Source organism: Cottoperca gobio, chromosome 3 (genome assembly GCF_900634415.1).
Source record: "Cottoperca gobio chromosome 3, fCotGob3.1, whole genome shotgun sequence".
NCBI classification, from domain to species: Eukaryota; Metazoa; Chordata; class Actinopteri; order Perciformes; family Bovichtidae; genus Cottoperca; species Cottoperca gobio.
The window spans coordinates 19,325,706-19,342,764 of record NC_041357.1 but is presented as its reverse complement, the minus strand read 5'-3'; the positions used below and the strand labels follow the sequence as shown (position 1 = coordinate 19,342,764).

At 39.0% G+C, this 17,059-nt stretch overlaps 3 protein-coding genes across 5 annotated transcripts in view; 2 read left to right on the top strand and 1 right to left on the bottom strand.

Annotated features, from left to right (window-relative positions):
* Window positions 1-5,484, top strand: part of mrvi1 (murine retrovirus integration site 1 homolog) — a 28,670-nt gene extending 23,186 nt beyond the window's left edge. For all 3 annotated transcript variants that reach the window (XM_029427129.1, XM_029427120.1, XM_029427136.1), the window contains 7 exons: window positions 1,125-1,278; window positions 1,444-1,493; window positions 1,867-2,013; window positions 2,700-2,761; window positions 3,461-3,583; window positions 3,947-4,075; window positions 4,471-5,484. In XM_029427129.1, the coding sequence (XP_029282989.1) occupies window positions 1,125-1,278; window positions 1,444-1,493; window positions 1,867-2,013; window positions 2,700-2,761; window positions 3,461-3,583; window positions 3,947-4,075; window positions 4,471-4,633 (828 nt within the window). In that variant the 3' untranslated portion in view covers window positions 4,634-5,484. The remainder of the gene's footprint in view (window positions 1-1,124; window positions 1,279-1,443; window positions 1,494-1,866; window positions 2,014-2,699; window positions 2,762-3,460; window positions 3,584-3,946; window positions 4,076-4,470) is intronic.
* An 888-nt stretch (window positions 5,485-6,372) lies between these two features.
* Window positions 6,373-9,673, top strand: lyve1a (lymphatic vessel endothelial hyaluronic receptor 1a). The gene is made up of 6 exons (XM_029459891.1): window positions 6,373-6,856; window positions 6,991-7,174; window positions 7,266-7,405; window positions 7,971-8,198; window positions 8,379-8,451; window positions 8,766-9,673. The coding sequence occupies exons 1-6, from the start codon at window positions 6,775-6,777 to the stop codon at window positions 8,911-8,913; spliced, it is 855 nt and encodes a 284-aa protein (XP_029315751.1). The 5' UTR covers window positions 6,373-6,774; the 3' UTR covers window positions 8,914-9,673.
* On the bottom strand, window positions 9,668-15,346 carry ampd3a (adenosine monophosphate deaminase 3a). Its single transcript, XM_029459890.1, has 14 exons — window positions 15,126-15,346; window positions 14,796-14,976; window positions 14,441-14,606; window positions 14,112-14,331; window positions 13,850-13,979; window positions 13,461-13,655; window positions 13,037-13,168; window positions 12,790-12,953; window positions 12,563-12,689; window positions 12,060-12,223; window positions 11,116-11,236; window positions 10,232-10,405; window positions 9,966-10,076; window positions 9,668-9,889 (listed from the first exon to the last, which is right to left on the bottom strand). The coding sequence occupies exons 1-14, from the start codon at window positions 15,344-15,346 to the stop codon at window positions 9,719-9,721; spliced, it is 2,277 nt and encodes a 758-aa protein (XP_029315750.1). The 3' UTR covers window positions 9,668-9,718.
* Between the last annotated feature and the right edge of the window lie 1,713 nt (window positions 15,347-17,059).

Genomic DNA, 17,059 nt, shown 5'->3' with positions numbered 1-17,059 from the left:
GATATTGTCTTCTTCGGATGTCCGGGGGCCAATGGGATGACTGTTTGGCAGCATTTTAATAAAAACATGGGGAAGATTTTTATCCTATGTCTTGTGCCGGCCAAAGCCAACATCAGTTAAAGACCAAATGTACTGTTTTTGCAGTACAAAGGTCTTTTCTGTCTTCTCCTTGGACTGCTGCTCATCTATTAATAACAGTCTAATGTAAGCCTCTATCAATTGCATAGAAATGAAGGCTCCTATAACATTTTAGATCCAGTTCAGATCACTGGAAGTCTCTTGAGTGATTTTCAGTTTGTTTTCTTAATAGCCACCTTTATATTTTTGTGAAATGTTAAACTGCTTCACACAGTTTGTGCCTACTGCAACTAATAACTTAGATGGTTGATAGTCACAGTCTGTAAAAAGAAAAAACGATATGATGCTCATATATATGAAGCAGAGTTTATTGTTACTATAAGGCTTTTTCCACTTTTTCCATGAGCTCTGTGCATATTTCTTACATCTCACCAGTGATCTTCTTGTAGAAACAAGACATCAAACACTAATCTAATAACCACTTAATGTAAAAGTTGTTGCTTGGAGGGAATAACCACAAAGTATAATTAACAAACTTTGCAGTTTTAGCTCGTTGTTTTGGTTTACAACACATATCACTGTATGGTTCTGTGTCCCTGCTCTCATGCGCTACCTGCCCAACACCAAACAGCTGACAGACTGAAGACAGTTGAACAAAAGAGGCCAAACTATGAACCAAGAATAAGCCGTTTAATATTGCACTTCTATTCATCAGGTGGCTAAAAACACGACACTAATGGAAAGATACTGTAAATTGCTTTGTGTCTGCTGGTTGTGCTATCAGCTACTTAGCTAAAAAGGTCAGAACTCTATTTCAACTTGTTTTGTAGCTTATCTGCTTTAGTTGCCAAATAAACTATTGATTTAGTTTTAAATACACATATTACATATTTACACTTAAGATTCAGTGAGCCAATGGAATAATTAGTTTGGTTAATAGGTTTGGTTGTGTATTTTTGTTTTCACAATTGCTTCTCGGCTCCTTTCACAAAGAGCAATTTGTTCAACGCGGTCTTGTATTGACGTGACCTTTCATTGTGCCACAGGAGAAACGCATGAACAAGGCCACCGAAGTCATGATGCAATATGTGGAAAATCTGAAGAGGACGTATGAGAAAGACCACGCGGAGCTGATGGAGTTTAAGAAGCTGGCCAACCAGAACTCAAACCGCTGTTACGGAGGGTCTGCAGACACTGGAGGTAAAAACAGAGAATAAAACTTGGCATTCAATTTAACCTCTACATAAGGCTTTTCATGCTCGTAAATGGAAGATATTTTTAGACTTTATTTATCCTAGAAAGGGTTTGATGCTCTGCATGGTTTCTGTGCTTACGTGATGCTGTATTCTGTGTTTCTTTATTAAGATGATGGAGTTCCACGGCCATCAAGGTCGATGTCCCTCACTCTGGGAAAGGTAAGAGCTTCCGATGTTTTTTAGTGCTTAAATATTTATTAAATTAATCAACAGAATATTACTTTTTTGATAATTGGTTAATCATAATTTTTAAAGTAATCTATGAAGCTGTTGATGCTAAGCAGGTATAATGTTTACCATGTTTACCAACTTGGTTTAGTGTGTTAGAATGCTGACATTTGCTAATTAGCACTTAACACTTAAAATGGCCTGTTTTTGAAGATCTTTTGAGCTTCCTGTTTAATGTGCGAAATTGTCTCTTCTTTCAGTGACGTCATTATGTCTTTGTAGTTTTTGTAAATTTTACATCCCCAATATTCTCATTTTCCACACTGGCACATGTTCTGTCTCCTTTACATCCGGCCCTCACTAGGCTCTGCCCAGACGTAGGGTGAGCGTAGCGGTGGTGCCTAAGTTTAACCTCCTGAACATCCCGGGTCAGACCCCAGTCATAGCCGGGCCGGGCCCAAACGTGGTCTTCAACACAGGACCCACCGCTGGTGCTGCTCTTCCTGTCCTGGTAGGTCTTCCTGTCTTGTTCTGTCGGGAAATGATAAGAAATTACATATAAAGCATAAATTTCAGTGACACCCACTCTCTCAGTTTGACTCTCTCAGCTTTTTTTTAGGGTTATTTAAGAGTTATCTTAGGACACTTACTAATGAAAGAGTTTGTATTTAGGACATCAAGTATTGTTTTAGTGTATCAATAGTATTTTAAAATACAAACCTCCTGTTTCATGTTGTTGGTTATTATTATTAAATTGTGGTCATATCTATATTATTTGAAAATTGTGGCAAGTAACTAAATACATTTACTCAAGTAATGTACCTCAGTACATATTTGAAGTTCTTGTAGTTTACATTAGTAGTTCCTAATAATGCTGCTTTATTCTTAATCCGGTGCTTTCAGAGGGAAATATTGTACTTTTTATCCCACTGCATTAATGTGACAGGTATAATAATAATGTAAAAGGCACATGGGTCATTTTTTCTTTGGATACGTAAGAATAGATAGCTCTGTATACGTCTGTACTTCTACCGAAGTAGGGTTTTAAATGCAGGACAGTCCTTTTTACATTGTGGAATTGGTACTTTAACATAACATCAACAAATGATGTGAATACTTCAATGACACCTCTTGATTGTGTTTTATTGTTAGAAGGCAGTAATATTCTTCCACAATATTCAACACTCTCCTCTTTAGTGTGAAGCGAGTGATGTAAAAGCCAACGTTTCCACAGAGGCACCACAACCAGCAGCAGAATGGTATGTTTAATGTACTCGTGGTGTACTGCTTACACACACGCACGCACGCATACACACGCATACGCACGCACGCACACACACACACACACACGCATGCACACACATACCTTTGCTTCATTCCCAAGGTCACCCCACAGTCCTTGAACAATGGGCCCAGACTAGCCTGAACTTGTAATCATTCTTATCAAAAGCATATTGTGCTGCAGTGGGACTTTTGTCTTGTTTGTGTGACCTTCAGGATGTGTTTTACGGCGAAGAGAAAGCCCCAGTAGATTAAAAGAAAACCTTGACAGCATAAAAAAAATAATCAAACGCTGCTGCAGCTGATGGATATGCTATGCAGGGTCGTAATCTAAACATTTGTGCAAAGAGTTTGACATAGTCCAGGCAAAAGGCTCCAATCGTATCCTGGTCATAAAGAGAGCCTGAGTGGAGCTCTCAAGTGTCTAGATGTTCTGTGAGGAGACGAGAATAGCAATAACAAATGTGCAAAGTGCCAGCTCCAGTTTTTCTCTTTGTACTTGTCTTGCGTGTGATGGTGTCTGTAATGTACACTGCCACTCAGCCAGTGCTGCAGTTTGTCCATTGTAAAACAAGGCCGGGGTGTTATGATGGAACCTAAATGTTCACTTCTCTCGGCTGTGACTGTAGTGGCGTCTAACCCAAGGCTGATTGTTCTTTCCCTCTGAAACAATGCAGTGGAAAGAGTGTGTCGGAGCAGGAAAGTGAGCCAGCCAAGCCTCCAGTCAACGTAGAGGAGATCAGAGCCGAGATCAGAGCCGAGCTCAAGGCAAAGATCGAGGAGGAGTCATATAATAAAGGGTGAGGCCTCCTATTCCTTAACTACACACAAACACACTCTGCGTGATGACATGCTTGTCACCACACCACACCACATTTATGGAACTCATGAGTTATGTTGTTGTTGTGCAGGTGTATATACTTGAGATCATTTTCAATGGGATCCTACAGACACAAATACAAAATTATAAAACACATAGACAAAAACAGCATTACATAACATATCATACACCTCAAAGACGCAGATACAGACAGCTCTCCCACTCACACCCCTAGCCCTCGGCTGTAGTAGAAATGACAATGTTAAGTAAACAGAGACTTTAAATCAATTCTGCATTAGGACATCAATGTTATTGCTGCTAAATTTGAACATTTTAAATGCAGCTTACAAGAGGGACTGAAGCAAAGCAAAGTGCTCCAGGAGGAGAAGCAGGAAGAGAAAAATGCTGCAGAGAATTTGCTGGAATCGAAAAATAAGGATGAAGAAAGCGGAAAGAAGAGAAGGACGAGCAGGTAAACGGAATCTGCTGCTTAATATATATATATATATATATATATATATATATATATATATATATATATATATATATATATATATATATATATACACACACACACACACACACACACACACACACACACACAGCATGTTATTCTTTGACAGTGACAAATGACCTTTAAGCTCCATTCAAAATGCAAAAAAACTAAAAATATACCTCAATCTCATCTACAAGACAAGCCAAGACGACCTTTCCACATCTCTTTGATGATTTATAGCCAGATTGTTGTGTTTTTTTGTTGCTGTAAATCTTTAGATACGCATCTGCCATTTAAAGAATACACATATAAACTGTTGACATACAATGAAAATATGAGATGCATACTGTATGAGCTTATTATCTTTACAGGAGGATGGAGGAGGTCCTGGTTCTTCTTGGTCGCTTTCGTCCCAAGTTTCCCTTGAGTCGGAGACTTCTCTGGATCGCCCTGACACTGTTTGTGGGGATGTGTGTGGTTATCAGTATTTTTACATTCTTCAGTGACTACTACAATAGACGTGAGGACACGTAAGCAGAGACAAGAGGATAGATCTTTGGACTGAGTGTAGCAGAACAACCAAAGAACCACAGTACAGAATGACCGAGGCAGTCGTCCTCCGTCTCTGTCAGTTTACCATATCACCACACTCGGACTCACTTGAATCCATCTCTCGAGGGACAAAGACGTTTTGGGAGGCTTTATGGATCGTGTTGCCTCATAGTTAACAGCATTAAGTTATAACTTTATTTGGGTTGAAACATTGATAGATGCTGCAGCGAGAAACAAAGATAACTTCTGTTTAGGGACCAATTATATAGTGTGATGATATATTTAAATTAGATGCATACATTATGATATGTTCTGGTTTAGGTACTTTTTGATGATGAGTAAATGCCGCTGGAGAAAAAGTGTATATTTATCTACACTCTCTCAGGCCCAATAGATAATAAAGCCCCTGAGATACTTTGAACTAATATTTAAATACATAGAAAGTAAAGGAATGTTTTTATGCTTTGTTTGATTTCTATAATGTGTATTTAAATACTTTAAAATACAAGCACATTCCAAAGTGCAATATTTTTAGCTGATGGTTCTCGTTTGTGTCATCTTGTATTGTGTCTTCAGAGCACAGAGATTTTCTTCTTGTGTATGAGAGCACTGATTAGATGGCACGAGGCTTATTTTTTTATCTACCTGTGTTGTTTGTTCTTTGTGGATGTGATGCTCTGCCACCTCACCTTTTAAATAAAGGTGCTTGAAAAGATATTGTAGTATTTCTTCTTGAGAAATATACTTACATTTCTTTGGAAACAAATAATGAACACAACATTAACATATCATCACCTTTAGGTTGATATGGTGAACTTGTTAGCAAACAATAAATACACATCAAGCATTTACGGAGCATCATTATGATTCATTTGAAGTTGTGTTTCTGGTCTCCTGATGAATGTAAGTCTAATATTCACTCTGTTTTGGTCTCTACCAACTCCTGAGGGAAATATCTCTTAGCTGCTAAATGCTCCGTTATGTTTACAAGCTAGTTACTAACTGTGTCTGTCTGCTGTTTGGTGCTTCCACTTTAAAGGAATAGTTTGATATTTTGCAAACTGCACTTTGTTTTCTTGAGTTAGATGAGAAGTGTGATACCCCTCATGTCTGTACGGTAACAGCCCACAGCCGGTTAGCTTAGCTTAGCTTAATTTAGCACAAAGACTGGAAACTGCTAAAGTTCACTAATTAAGATTTTTTATCTTGTTTATTTGTTCACGCTGTCAAAATGAAAAAGTGAAAGTGTGTCTGTTGTGAAAAAGATCCAAGCCAATCATATTTTATGCTCACCAACATGTCTCTTCTCACATCTCTAACTAAGGAAACCATTTCATGTAATGTAATTTAACCCTGGAAGCTCCTAATATGACCCCATAGACACACAAACACCTTAAGAGAAGTTAAATATCTGTCCTTTTCCGTTTACCTCCCAATCGTCATTTATTATGCCCTCATTGACACTTCAGATCTTACAAAAACACCGCTGCGTGTTCGTCAGCTCTGCGTCATTTCCTGCCGTCAGGGCTTGTGTGGAGATGTTTTTGTGGAAGTGGGATGTTGTCGTGTGCCAAAGGCTCATGAGAGGATACCAAAGATCATAAGCATGTTCATGACTGAGTAATTCCCCTGGGAGGAAATCATTAGGACAGGGTACCCAGTGTCAATGTCAGTAACATTGCAAATCACTTGCTCTATAAGGACAGGCTTAAACCACACGTGTTACCAGCAGTATTTTCACTTAAATCCAATAACTGTATTGCTTATGTTCTTAACTGAAAAACACTTGTTTAAGTCAAAGAACAATCCAGTTTAAATCAGCATTTAATTACTCCTGGAATTTCTCCTCCACAGAATTTCTGTAGCTTTATCTCCTGTTGACATAATTTTAATCTCTGTCTCCCGGGTCCTGCTCCAAGAACACATGATGGCTCTTGATCTGCCCCTATGAGCAGTACTTCCCTCTTCCTTTTCCTTTACTTTCTGACAACAGCTGAGTCCCCACACCCCAGTGGACAAAATCCACCCTATTTAACCCTGTCATTTGGCTCACAGGCGCATAAACCGTGCATCACTTGTCATCCCTCTGCATTCAACCAACTCAACTCTGACCAGTCATAAATATGATCTGGCTCTGCATCACATTGGTGTTGTCGATTACTTCAGTCATATCTGATCAAAATATTGACACAAGCCACATCAGAGGTAAGTCATTTCAGCAGTTTTGATATTTATTAATCTGTAAAATTCTATCTTATTTTTTTTAATCAAAATGTCTCTATATAAATGTAGGCAACTCCTCAACTGAAATCTGAAAAAGTTTTATATGCTGTTTCCAGTTTTCCCAGCAGCAAACCAAAGTATTGCTGGAGTATTCCAGGTAAGTGACTTGAATTACCTCAACCAGCCTCAGTACGCCTTCAATGCCTCTGAAGCTCGACGGCTCTGCTTGTCCCTCGGAGTGAACATTGCTGCAAAAGCACAATTACAGGAAGCTCTCACTAGAGGTCTGGAAACATGCAGGTGAGACCGCAGAAGAAATGATCACCTCAGTCATCTCATTGGAGTTTGATGAAAAGTGCCTGATGTTCTCTCATGTTTATTCTTTATTCAGGTTTGGGTGGATTGATGAACATTTTGCAGTCATTCCCCGCATCAGGAACATTACTAATTGTGGCAATGGCCAGACGGGCTTGGTGAAATGGCGAGCCTCTGTTACAAAAAAGTTTGATGTTTTTTGCTTCAATGAATCAGGTATGACATTTGTATATGCTTTTTTCATAGTGCTTTACAATGCACATTAAAAGGCAACAGTAAATTGAAGATACATGCGTACTACTCTTAACACAGGCCTGGCTTTTTGTTCTTTAAAGAAAACATATACATCAAAAGGTATTAACTCAGATAAATGTGAATGAATAGTTCTAACATAGGCTGTGCTAACAATAATTGGATTTACATTTGGACCAAATTTGGATTTAGCTGCCCTTCTTGTATATTTAAATTTTTTCTTTTTTTACCTTGCTCCAAAATTCATTAGAAATTAATGTTAGACTGAAATTGTGGCGGTCATAGGTTTGTTTAAACCTCCATAATTGTACACTAAATAAAACAAATATTTTCCATTACTGCCAGAAACCCATTAAGAAATGCCCTTTTAATATTTTGCTGCACAATGTCAAGACAGCTGTACAAGGACTTCGCTATCAGTATATAGTTGCAAATGGGAGGCATAAAAGAATTCTAGTAAACATACATTTATCAAATGGCATGCACTAACACTTATCTAATCACTCATGGCCTTTATGTTCATGCACAGATGCAGCGAGACAATTGAAGGATGCAGCAACTGATAGCCCTTTGAACAGGAGTGATTACTCGGGGCAAACTCGGTCTCCCTCTAGGGCAGCAAGTTCCACCCGGACCACGTACTCTACATCGTCCTCCACCCTTTTTCTTTCTTCTTCTTCCTCCTCAACTCCTAACTCCATAGACGGGGAGGCAGAACCAGCTCGGTTTGTCAGCAGTGCACAAAGCTCTACTGGAGGTATGAGGATTTTGTTCACTGGGAAAAGGAACTTTTTGTCATATTCAATTCATACTGCACAGAAAATATATTTTTTTCCAGTAAAAACAATAACCAAAGACCTTTTTATCATAAGTGTTCGAATGTGATTTTGGTTTTGTATGACTAATGTATTTTCCCTTTTATGTTTTATTGTTCCAGCAAAGGCTATACTCATCAGCTCAACTTGTGCCCTTCTCCTTATCGCAATAATCATGCTGGCATGCATATTAATGTGAGTGGTTTTCCTTATGAGCATACTATATATAATGTTGAGGTCAACAGACATAATTGTTGTGGTTAAATGATGCTATCTGAAGAAGTACATAAATTAATCAGTTCAGAGTGAATTGGAGTGGGCTCTATGTGCAATAGCACTACTCAAAGCTATACTGTATATCCGCACTGAAGAGCTGTGGATTAACTGATAAAACAAAGCCTCTTTCTGTCGTGTTTTCCAGGTACTGCATATTAAATCATGTTTGTCCTTTTGTTATTATATACATCTATTAGTGGTTGTATGATTTGTTTCTTTCTCTCTGTGAAAAGGAGAAGAAGTCGAGCTCTGAGCTCCAACATGAAGCAGCCACAAGAGTACATCCAGACAGTAGAGTGGACGTGTGTGAAGAATATAAAGGAAACCCAGACAGCGGATCAGGAAGATGAGAGGATAGAAGTGGATGACAATGCAAGCTAAGCATTTTCCTGATGAGATATCTTCAAGCACTCCATGGACAACTACTGATCTATATTATTTTTAAGGACAAAGATGTGCCCCTTGTTTTGTGTGAAAGTAATGAAAGTAACAGAATGGCCTTAAAGGGCATTTATTTGTGTATATATGTGTGTGTGGTCTGATGTTATTAAATGGTGCAGTTTAGCCACTAGATGGCAATGTGTGCTATACAATGATTGTGAAGACTGAGGACTTTTTATTCTTTAAACATACTACTTTATATAATGAACATACATGTAAATGCAACATTTCAGGCATGTAAAAAAGGCATTATGAACTCAAGCATCTCCCAAATCTTCCCAAGCTTTTAAAGCGAGAGACAGAGGAAATGTACCAGACATCATCTGTTATCAGAGTCGTCTCCACTAACATTGTGTAACGCTCTCTCAACCATAAGTGTTCTTGTGTCTGATGTACAGTGTATAGTTACTGAAAAACTTCAACTTTCAAACTGTTTCTGTGCAATAACCCCCTCCACAAAATGAAGTTAAAGGTACAACTGTTTATACTTTGTGGGTTTGGAACAGCTTTTGTCTAAACCTTTGAGAACCAAAGTGCCATCAGTCATCCAAGGCATGCATCTTCACTTTACCAAACTCCTCATCGACTTGTGACCGGCTAAGCATTGCTTTTTAATTGACAGGATAATGTATTTTTCATTTAATCCTCACAGTCACTCACTGGCACTTTTCTAAATAAAGGTAAATGATGATTACTGAGAGCTCAGCATGCTTGGATTCTGTCTAATGTCAAGTCCATTTTATTCCTACTGTGAATTCATAGCTTCAGACTTCACTGCATCGACTATGAAGCTGAGTTCATTGCACAGTGTCTCGTGTCTGTAGGCCATGCGGATCTGGGCGACGTTGGTCCTACGGATATCATTCCCTTCAGTTCCATCTTTCAGATAGTTCACCCCTAAGAAATGACTCTTATCCTGTAAACAAACAACAAAATAAATTATTGGGAGAGAAATGGGATCAATGATCAATGAGAAGGGAAAGTGTCATTACCTGGTGAGACAGTCCACTTTGCAGCACACTGTTTCTAGCTATTTCACACACGTCACAGGTGCTGAGCTTCCACAGCTGAGCTGCGATAGCGTACTCTTCTATCAGTGGTTCCTAAAATCAGGACACACAAACAATAGATAAGAATGATTTACACTGCAGGACTATATCCATATAAAGCACACTGCAATAGTACAATATTGCATACTGAACTAGAAACATTATATTTCATTCATTATATGTATATTTGCGTGTTTGTTTCTGAATACCTTGGTGTAATGGAACTGCATGGGATCATCTGTGGACAGGGACACACACAGGCCTTTGTGCAGGAACTCTCGCAGAGGATTTTTGGAGTACTCCAGGAACAGGCTGTTGTTGCTGAGTGGAGACATTGCAATTGGCAACTGAGCCAGGTAGTACAGGTACTGCAGCACAGGGCTCTGAGGAAACATGAAGTTTAAAAAACATAAATACTGCTCTGATAGTCAGACGAACACACATATGGTACACACGCACATACAGTTCTCAGAGCTGGAAATAGGCTCCGTTAGTGTTCGATGTACATGCTGCACAAGAACTCATCAGTACTGTACTGTATTGTTATATCTAAAACATTGAATTTTGTTCCAGGTTCCCCATAATGAGCACAACCTGATTTTTCAGAATTTGTTAGTATTTATCCATATGGTCGACTGAGGTACAGTGAGCTACGGTTGGATTATCGAAACTGTAATGAATAAATAAAACAGATGAAAACCTAAAGATGCAACAAGAAAGTCCTACCTTTACACTAGCAAATCCAGACAGTACTTTTAAACTCTGTCAAAAGGCAGGCATCCATATTACAGGATTCTAACAGCATTCACAACATTTACCATTTCTGTATTGATTATGTTTCCTCTTGGTCCTCACGTTAAGTGTCATGGAAACAAACACTCTTCTGTGTTCTCACATTGTGGTCACTATTTCTACTGTAATACATTTTCAACAGGGACAAAGAGCATAGAGGACATTCATCTTATTGATCTTTGGCTGGGTAGTGAGCCACACAGCAGCAGCCCCATGTTATCCCCTCCCTGCTCTGGGGAGGATTAGTCTTTGAGCAAATAAATTCTGCAGACAGCATCTGAATTCCAGCGATCTAAAGTACCTTCTTCAAGTTGAGTCCATGTGAGATGTTGTCTGACGTGAGAAAGGCAGAGACCAAGTGAGTGATTGATCCAGCTTCTCCGCAATGGGGGCGAAACTGGAAGGTGCTCAGTCCACGCTCTCTATAGAGGACACAAACGGACAAGCAATGAACGAGCAAATCATGAAACAGGGTCTGATTCTGCTCATCCTTCATCATGCTGAGAGTGTTTATAGATATCAGCTGTACTGCATATCGAGATGTCCGAGTTACTGTCATGAAGCAGTACAAGTAACTCAAAATGTTACTTAAGTACAGTACTTGAGAGAATGTACTTAGTTACTGTGTCTAGCACACCGGACCATTTCTGAATAATATATTTTAATTATTGATGCATTTATGTTTTTTTACTAAATATAAAGTCTGGGAGCTTGTGAATTTTTACAAAGGAATCAATAAAGTTTATCTTAACTTATAATAATACATGATAAATTATTTGTTGATTATATTTTGTATTAATAATCTGAATCTTCAAATTAATTTAATCAAATAAATGTAACCGATAAAAAAAATGTAAAAGAATGAGTACTTATTTAAAGCATATTTTTTAAATTATATTTTGACGCTAATACTTTTGTACTTTTACTAGTAAGAGAGTATTTCTACACTGTGGTATTATTACTTTTACTTAAGTAAAAGATCTGAGTACTTCGTCCACCTCTGCTCTCGACAGCTATGAGCGTTCAGTAGTTCAGTACTTTCCTAAGGTTCTTATGATTAATTCATCACCTCTTCCGTAAGGGCTCTACAAAGTAAACTGTCCACTGAGTGCTGGACCCAACAGTACCAGGTCAGGTCCAACATTGTAAAAGCAAACATTTTCCTCCCATCAATCTCACAGCAAAGCACTCTCCTTTATTGAAGAAGTGCGTGTTTTGACGAGGGAAGAAGGCATTAGTGCTTACTTTCTGAGGTTGTTGAGGACCATGATGTTTGCATACATGTGGAAGATGTAGTAGCTGTAGGGAGGATTGTCGGCTGTAGTCCACTGTTCTGGCTTTGGGCTCCTGAAGGAGAACATGTGATCGCTGTGTTTGGACTCATCGTCTACGCTGTCAAACCCTGACACCTGCACAAAACATAGTCATTTAGTACTGGGATGGTTTTATGAAGCCTGGCAGGTATAAAGGGAAAATAGTTTTGATGTCACAAATATTACTATACTATAAATGTTAATTGTTTATATGCTGCATATAAATGCCAAATAAGGGGGGGGCACAAATGAATGGCAGTAATATTAGGTATAAATAAGAAATCTGAGCAAATTATCTTTGTGAAAACAAGTAATAAACAAATAATTTAAAGGCATGAATTGAAGGTTTATGTACACAATTGATTAAAATCTTCTAAAACCTAGTGAGATCTGTAGGTTTTGCTAAGATGGACCCTAAGAAGAACAACATCTTACATATTTCAGGAAAACATGAAGTTGTTTGTGCTTCTGTGGGTTAACAGTGGCCTCAAATAGAGGAAGGAATATGTTCTCCAGCATCTTGGCAAAATTAGGTATCAGCTTCTTTTCCTTGAAAATATCACTGGAACACAAAAAACATTGTGTTATATTTAAAGGAAATGTCAAGATTTCACACAAAAATGATATTAGAAGGTTGAATCTTTAAAGCCTGCAGCACTCACTATATTCTGGGCACTTGAATGATCCACCTCATGTTAGGAGAGTACACTTTGTGGTTAATAAACCACTTAGACAAACTTTCCCACTCCTCTGGAGAGCGGCCGTAGATGGAAACGCGCGGCTCTGCATGCTGGTACTTGCTTTCCTCCAGGTCGTGGGCCACTTCCTATTAAAAGGTGAGAAGCAGAGTGTGCAAAACTGTCTCTGCAAAGGTTCTGACTTAAAATGTATGAGTACATGCTATGATACCTTTATGATGCGAGCAAAATACTCTCCATTCATGAGGTTGTCTGTTTTCAGGAAGATTTCTCGAAGTTCACTGGCTCCCACTGGATTATACTTCGAATTGAATTTATCAAACCGGTGGAAGGTTTGTCTCCCCTGTAAAGTTTGTAAATTACAAAGCATAATTGTGAACCCAAAATGGGAAAATATGTAAAAGTGCTAATTAATACTGGCATTTACCTGCTTTGGCAGTGAAATAGGTGACACAAATTTCAGGCAGAGAGAGTGAAGGAATTATAACTAGAGAGGTTTTTGACATGAAATTCAAGAAATATTTTTTCCTTGACAGGAACATAATACATAAACATATTAATTGTGCTCCTAATTTCAACATATTTAAAAATGAAAATACATTTTCATGAAAACACAATGCTTCTACTTTTCTTACAGCGTGTACATCCAGAGAGTCCACGGTAAGGTCATAGGGGTCCTTATTGAGACTGTGGAAAACCTGCTTGAGGGTCATCTCTTGTCCAGCCTTTTCTAACACCACGCGGTCAGCGTCAGTCTTATATGTTTTCTGGATGAAGGTCAGCAGGTGTTTCTGAGACATGCAGGCAGCTGCATGAATATGGGTGTCCACCTGAGAGAAAGAATCAAAGTCTATGTTCAGTCTATTGGACCAATTGAGTGTATAAAAACACACACTTTTCTACAAATAGTTGAAGTTGAGGAGTAAATGACAGCATATACCGAAATCATATGTTTAGGTGTTTTCACAGAGGCAATCTGTGGGATACAATATTGGAATATACATTCTGGAGATAGAAATCTAACCTTCCTAACATTGTAGAAATCTCTATGAGGCACACTTTTCAGTTCCTTAAGCTCAGCCATCTCATTGAGCATCTCATGGAGGTAGAACTTCGAACTCAAGAAATTGAGTCGTCTGTGACAGTAGGTCTTCCTGTAAATTAGAGTGGGCCTCAGTTCAGTAAGTGTAATTCAGTTCCGCTTGCATAAGCAACAACCAGTTTTACAACCAGGGCTGCTTATTCAACCCGCATAGCTGTAGCATCTTTTTGTTTTGGCAACTTACGTGGGTCCATCTGTAATCATTGCCAGAACTTGACCGAGGTCTATGGCAAAGTTCTCTAAGTCTGGGTAAGGAAGGTCATGGGGCTGGTTTTTTCGCAGCGCCTCGGCATTGTCATACACATACACTATCCCATCCTTCATCTCGAGTTCATAGTTCAGATTCTCAGGGATGTTCTCCACGCTGTAGGGATCTTCTCCATCTGTTGGGCGGGGGCACATATCTGGAGGCCACAACATCGTTTTGTTACTGTCATACAAACCAGAATAAAACATCAGTGAGTGTTTTAAGTACCATAATGCTACACACTCCTATATGCGATACAAACAAACCTGGTAGAACCTCGTCTTCTTCGCTCCATCTCATGTTCTCAGTGCTGCGGAGGAACTTGGCTGTGGTTCTGCAGAACCCATGATAGGCTAGCTTTGAGTATTTCTCGCGAATAAGCAGAGCCTTAAACAGACTTTTGGCTGCCTGTTCATAGTCCTCCAGTGTGATCTGAATGGGGAATGAACATGACACATGAATAAAAAAAACTAAGTGTTGTCTTATTTAAACTATCTCATTTCAACATTCTGTGAACGTGACAATAATTACATGGGAACAGTTAATATATACTATTTAAAGCTGCAAAATCATTCATTTCTCTCATGGTAATGCACACATTTGAATTTTTATCATACTTACTCCAGCACAGTAATCACCGCTAATAGTGACCCTCTGGTAATCAGGGTAGTTTTCTTGCACTGATGAGCAGGTAGAGCTGGGGGACATGTGTGGCGTGACTGTCACTGAACGGGTACAATCTGTATTCACTGAGATCTGCAGGGACATTGACTGGGAACGAATCATCTTCAAGCTTTTCTTTCTGCAGAATTAGCAACATAATTAGTATAAGCTAACACAACTTTCCCAGAAATCATGATAGAATTGTTAAAAGGATTTCATTTGAGACATTGATCTGACTGATGACAACATCACCGTGTGACTTGGTGCCAGACCAATAGCAGGGCCTACCTCTTAGTGCTCTCCTCTGAATGTTGCTCTGCCAGATCCTTAAGCAGTTCATGTTCCTTGGCTTGCTGGAGGCCAATTGGGCAGTCCTCAGGCACGGTGAACAGTGATAAGGTGTCTTTGTTGTCTTCTTCCTTTAGCGCTGATGCATACACTTTCTCTGCAAGCAGTTGTGTCTCCTTATCCGCCTCGCTCAGAGTTACCTTCGGGAATTGACGAGGCATGTCTGTAAGAAGGTAGACGCTACAGTAAAATGACTGCTGGAGACAGTGACATGTAATCATAGGATACAAAGAGGACCTGCCCTCTTTATAAGATCATGCTCTACTTGCTCTGACCAGTTTGAGCTGTTTTGTAAACAAGAGAATCTACCCCGTATAAGGGTTTGGGTGCATGACATTCAAGAACTAACAGCTGCACAGCATCACCACCTGGAGAGCTCTGTGTGAATTGTTCATCATGTCCGACAGAATGACTTACTTTGCTTTCTATCAAGTTGTTTTTTCTCCAAACTCCAAATGAAAACCTTAAAAAGGTTGTCAATGTAATGTAGTCATATAATGCCTATATTAGCCAGTTCACATATGCTCCCACTTCATTCCACAGTAACATATATTAACTTTATTACATCATCTAGCTTTGTTGATGTTGTCCATTATTTGCTTTTCCTGACATCCTGTGCTCCTGTTTGCCATTTCCTTTTTAAGAAATGTTTGTCGACCGTGTGTATGTAAAGCATTAAGTCACTACTATAACAATGGTACAATAATTATTATCATCAGCAAATGACTGTAGCGGGATATTGTAATGGGAACACTAGCTAGTCCTGTGTAATATCATACTTAAGTTGAAAGCATTTTGAATTGTGCAGCGGTGCAATGACAAGCTTTACAAAATAACGCGTCAGATAGTTCCATTAAATTCTCCAGATTCATGACCTTTGTAGGAATGTATGTCCTCCTGAGCTATTCCTGACATGTTACTTCATAGTGGCAGTCACTTACCCCTTTACAAAAATAATGGCAGTAATGCTGTTTAGCCCTTATCAACAGCATAGCTGTAAATAACACTTACCACAGTATGTACTCCTAGATACACTTGATCTGTGTACAGTCATGCCCACAGACACATACAGTACAGCAGCTGTGCCAAACAGAGAACTTTGTATTTCTGCAAGATGATAACCTGGGGGAATTGACAGTGTCTTGTTGATATCCTTAGTGATACAGGATATAGTTCTAGTCATTGGAGTGCTGGGACAACAACAGAGAAAGGCCATGCTGCATGGTGTCATATAAGCCAATTTTCCGCACTGCCAGGGTGCTTCCAGGAAGCTTATCATTCCGGACACACAACACTATCTTGGCAACAGCTGTGTGCATCACCGAAGCTTTATGGCACCATGTGCACTGTGAAAATGGATAGGCTCATAGAGCTATATTGATCTGGAGATGATGGCCTTATCAATTATTAATTGTCCTCTCATACACCCCAAAATAACTGTATTTCTTATTCACACAGTCAGGTGCCCTCACAAGTGGAGTCATTCCTAAATTCCCAGGGTCCTATCCCCAGATTTATATGGCACATGATGGGAACATGAATAGGATGTTCCTCCGTTCTGTTTTCACTAAATATGACATGGGCTAGTGTGGGAACTCATCAGAGGGGTTTTCTGTTTGCCAGCATTGCTCTATGTCTCTCAATTTAATAGGCTTGACGTTTATGGTTTGAGTCACATAATCACCAAAGAACATAGCTTTATGCTTCCTTTGGTATAAACTAGCTTAATATACATGTTTTTGAATCCAACTCTCATACTTCACAAATATATCTTCTAACTGATTTTTTTTTTTTTAAACATGACATCATGACTTGATTTCATCTCACTGCTGAAATGTCCAAATACTATGATGTTGGTATAATAGAATAGTGAC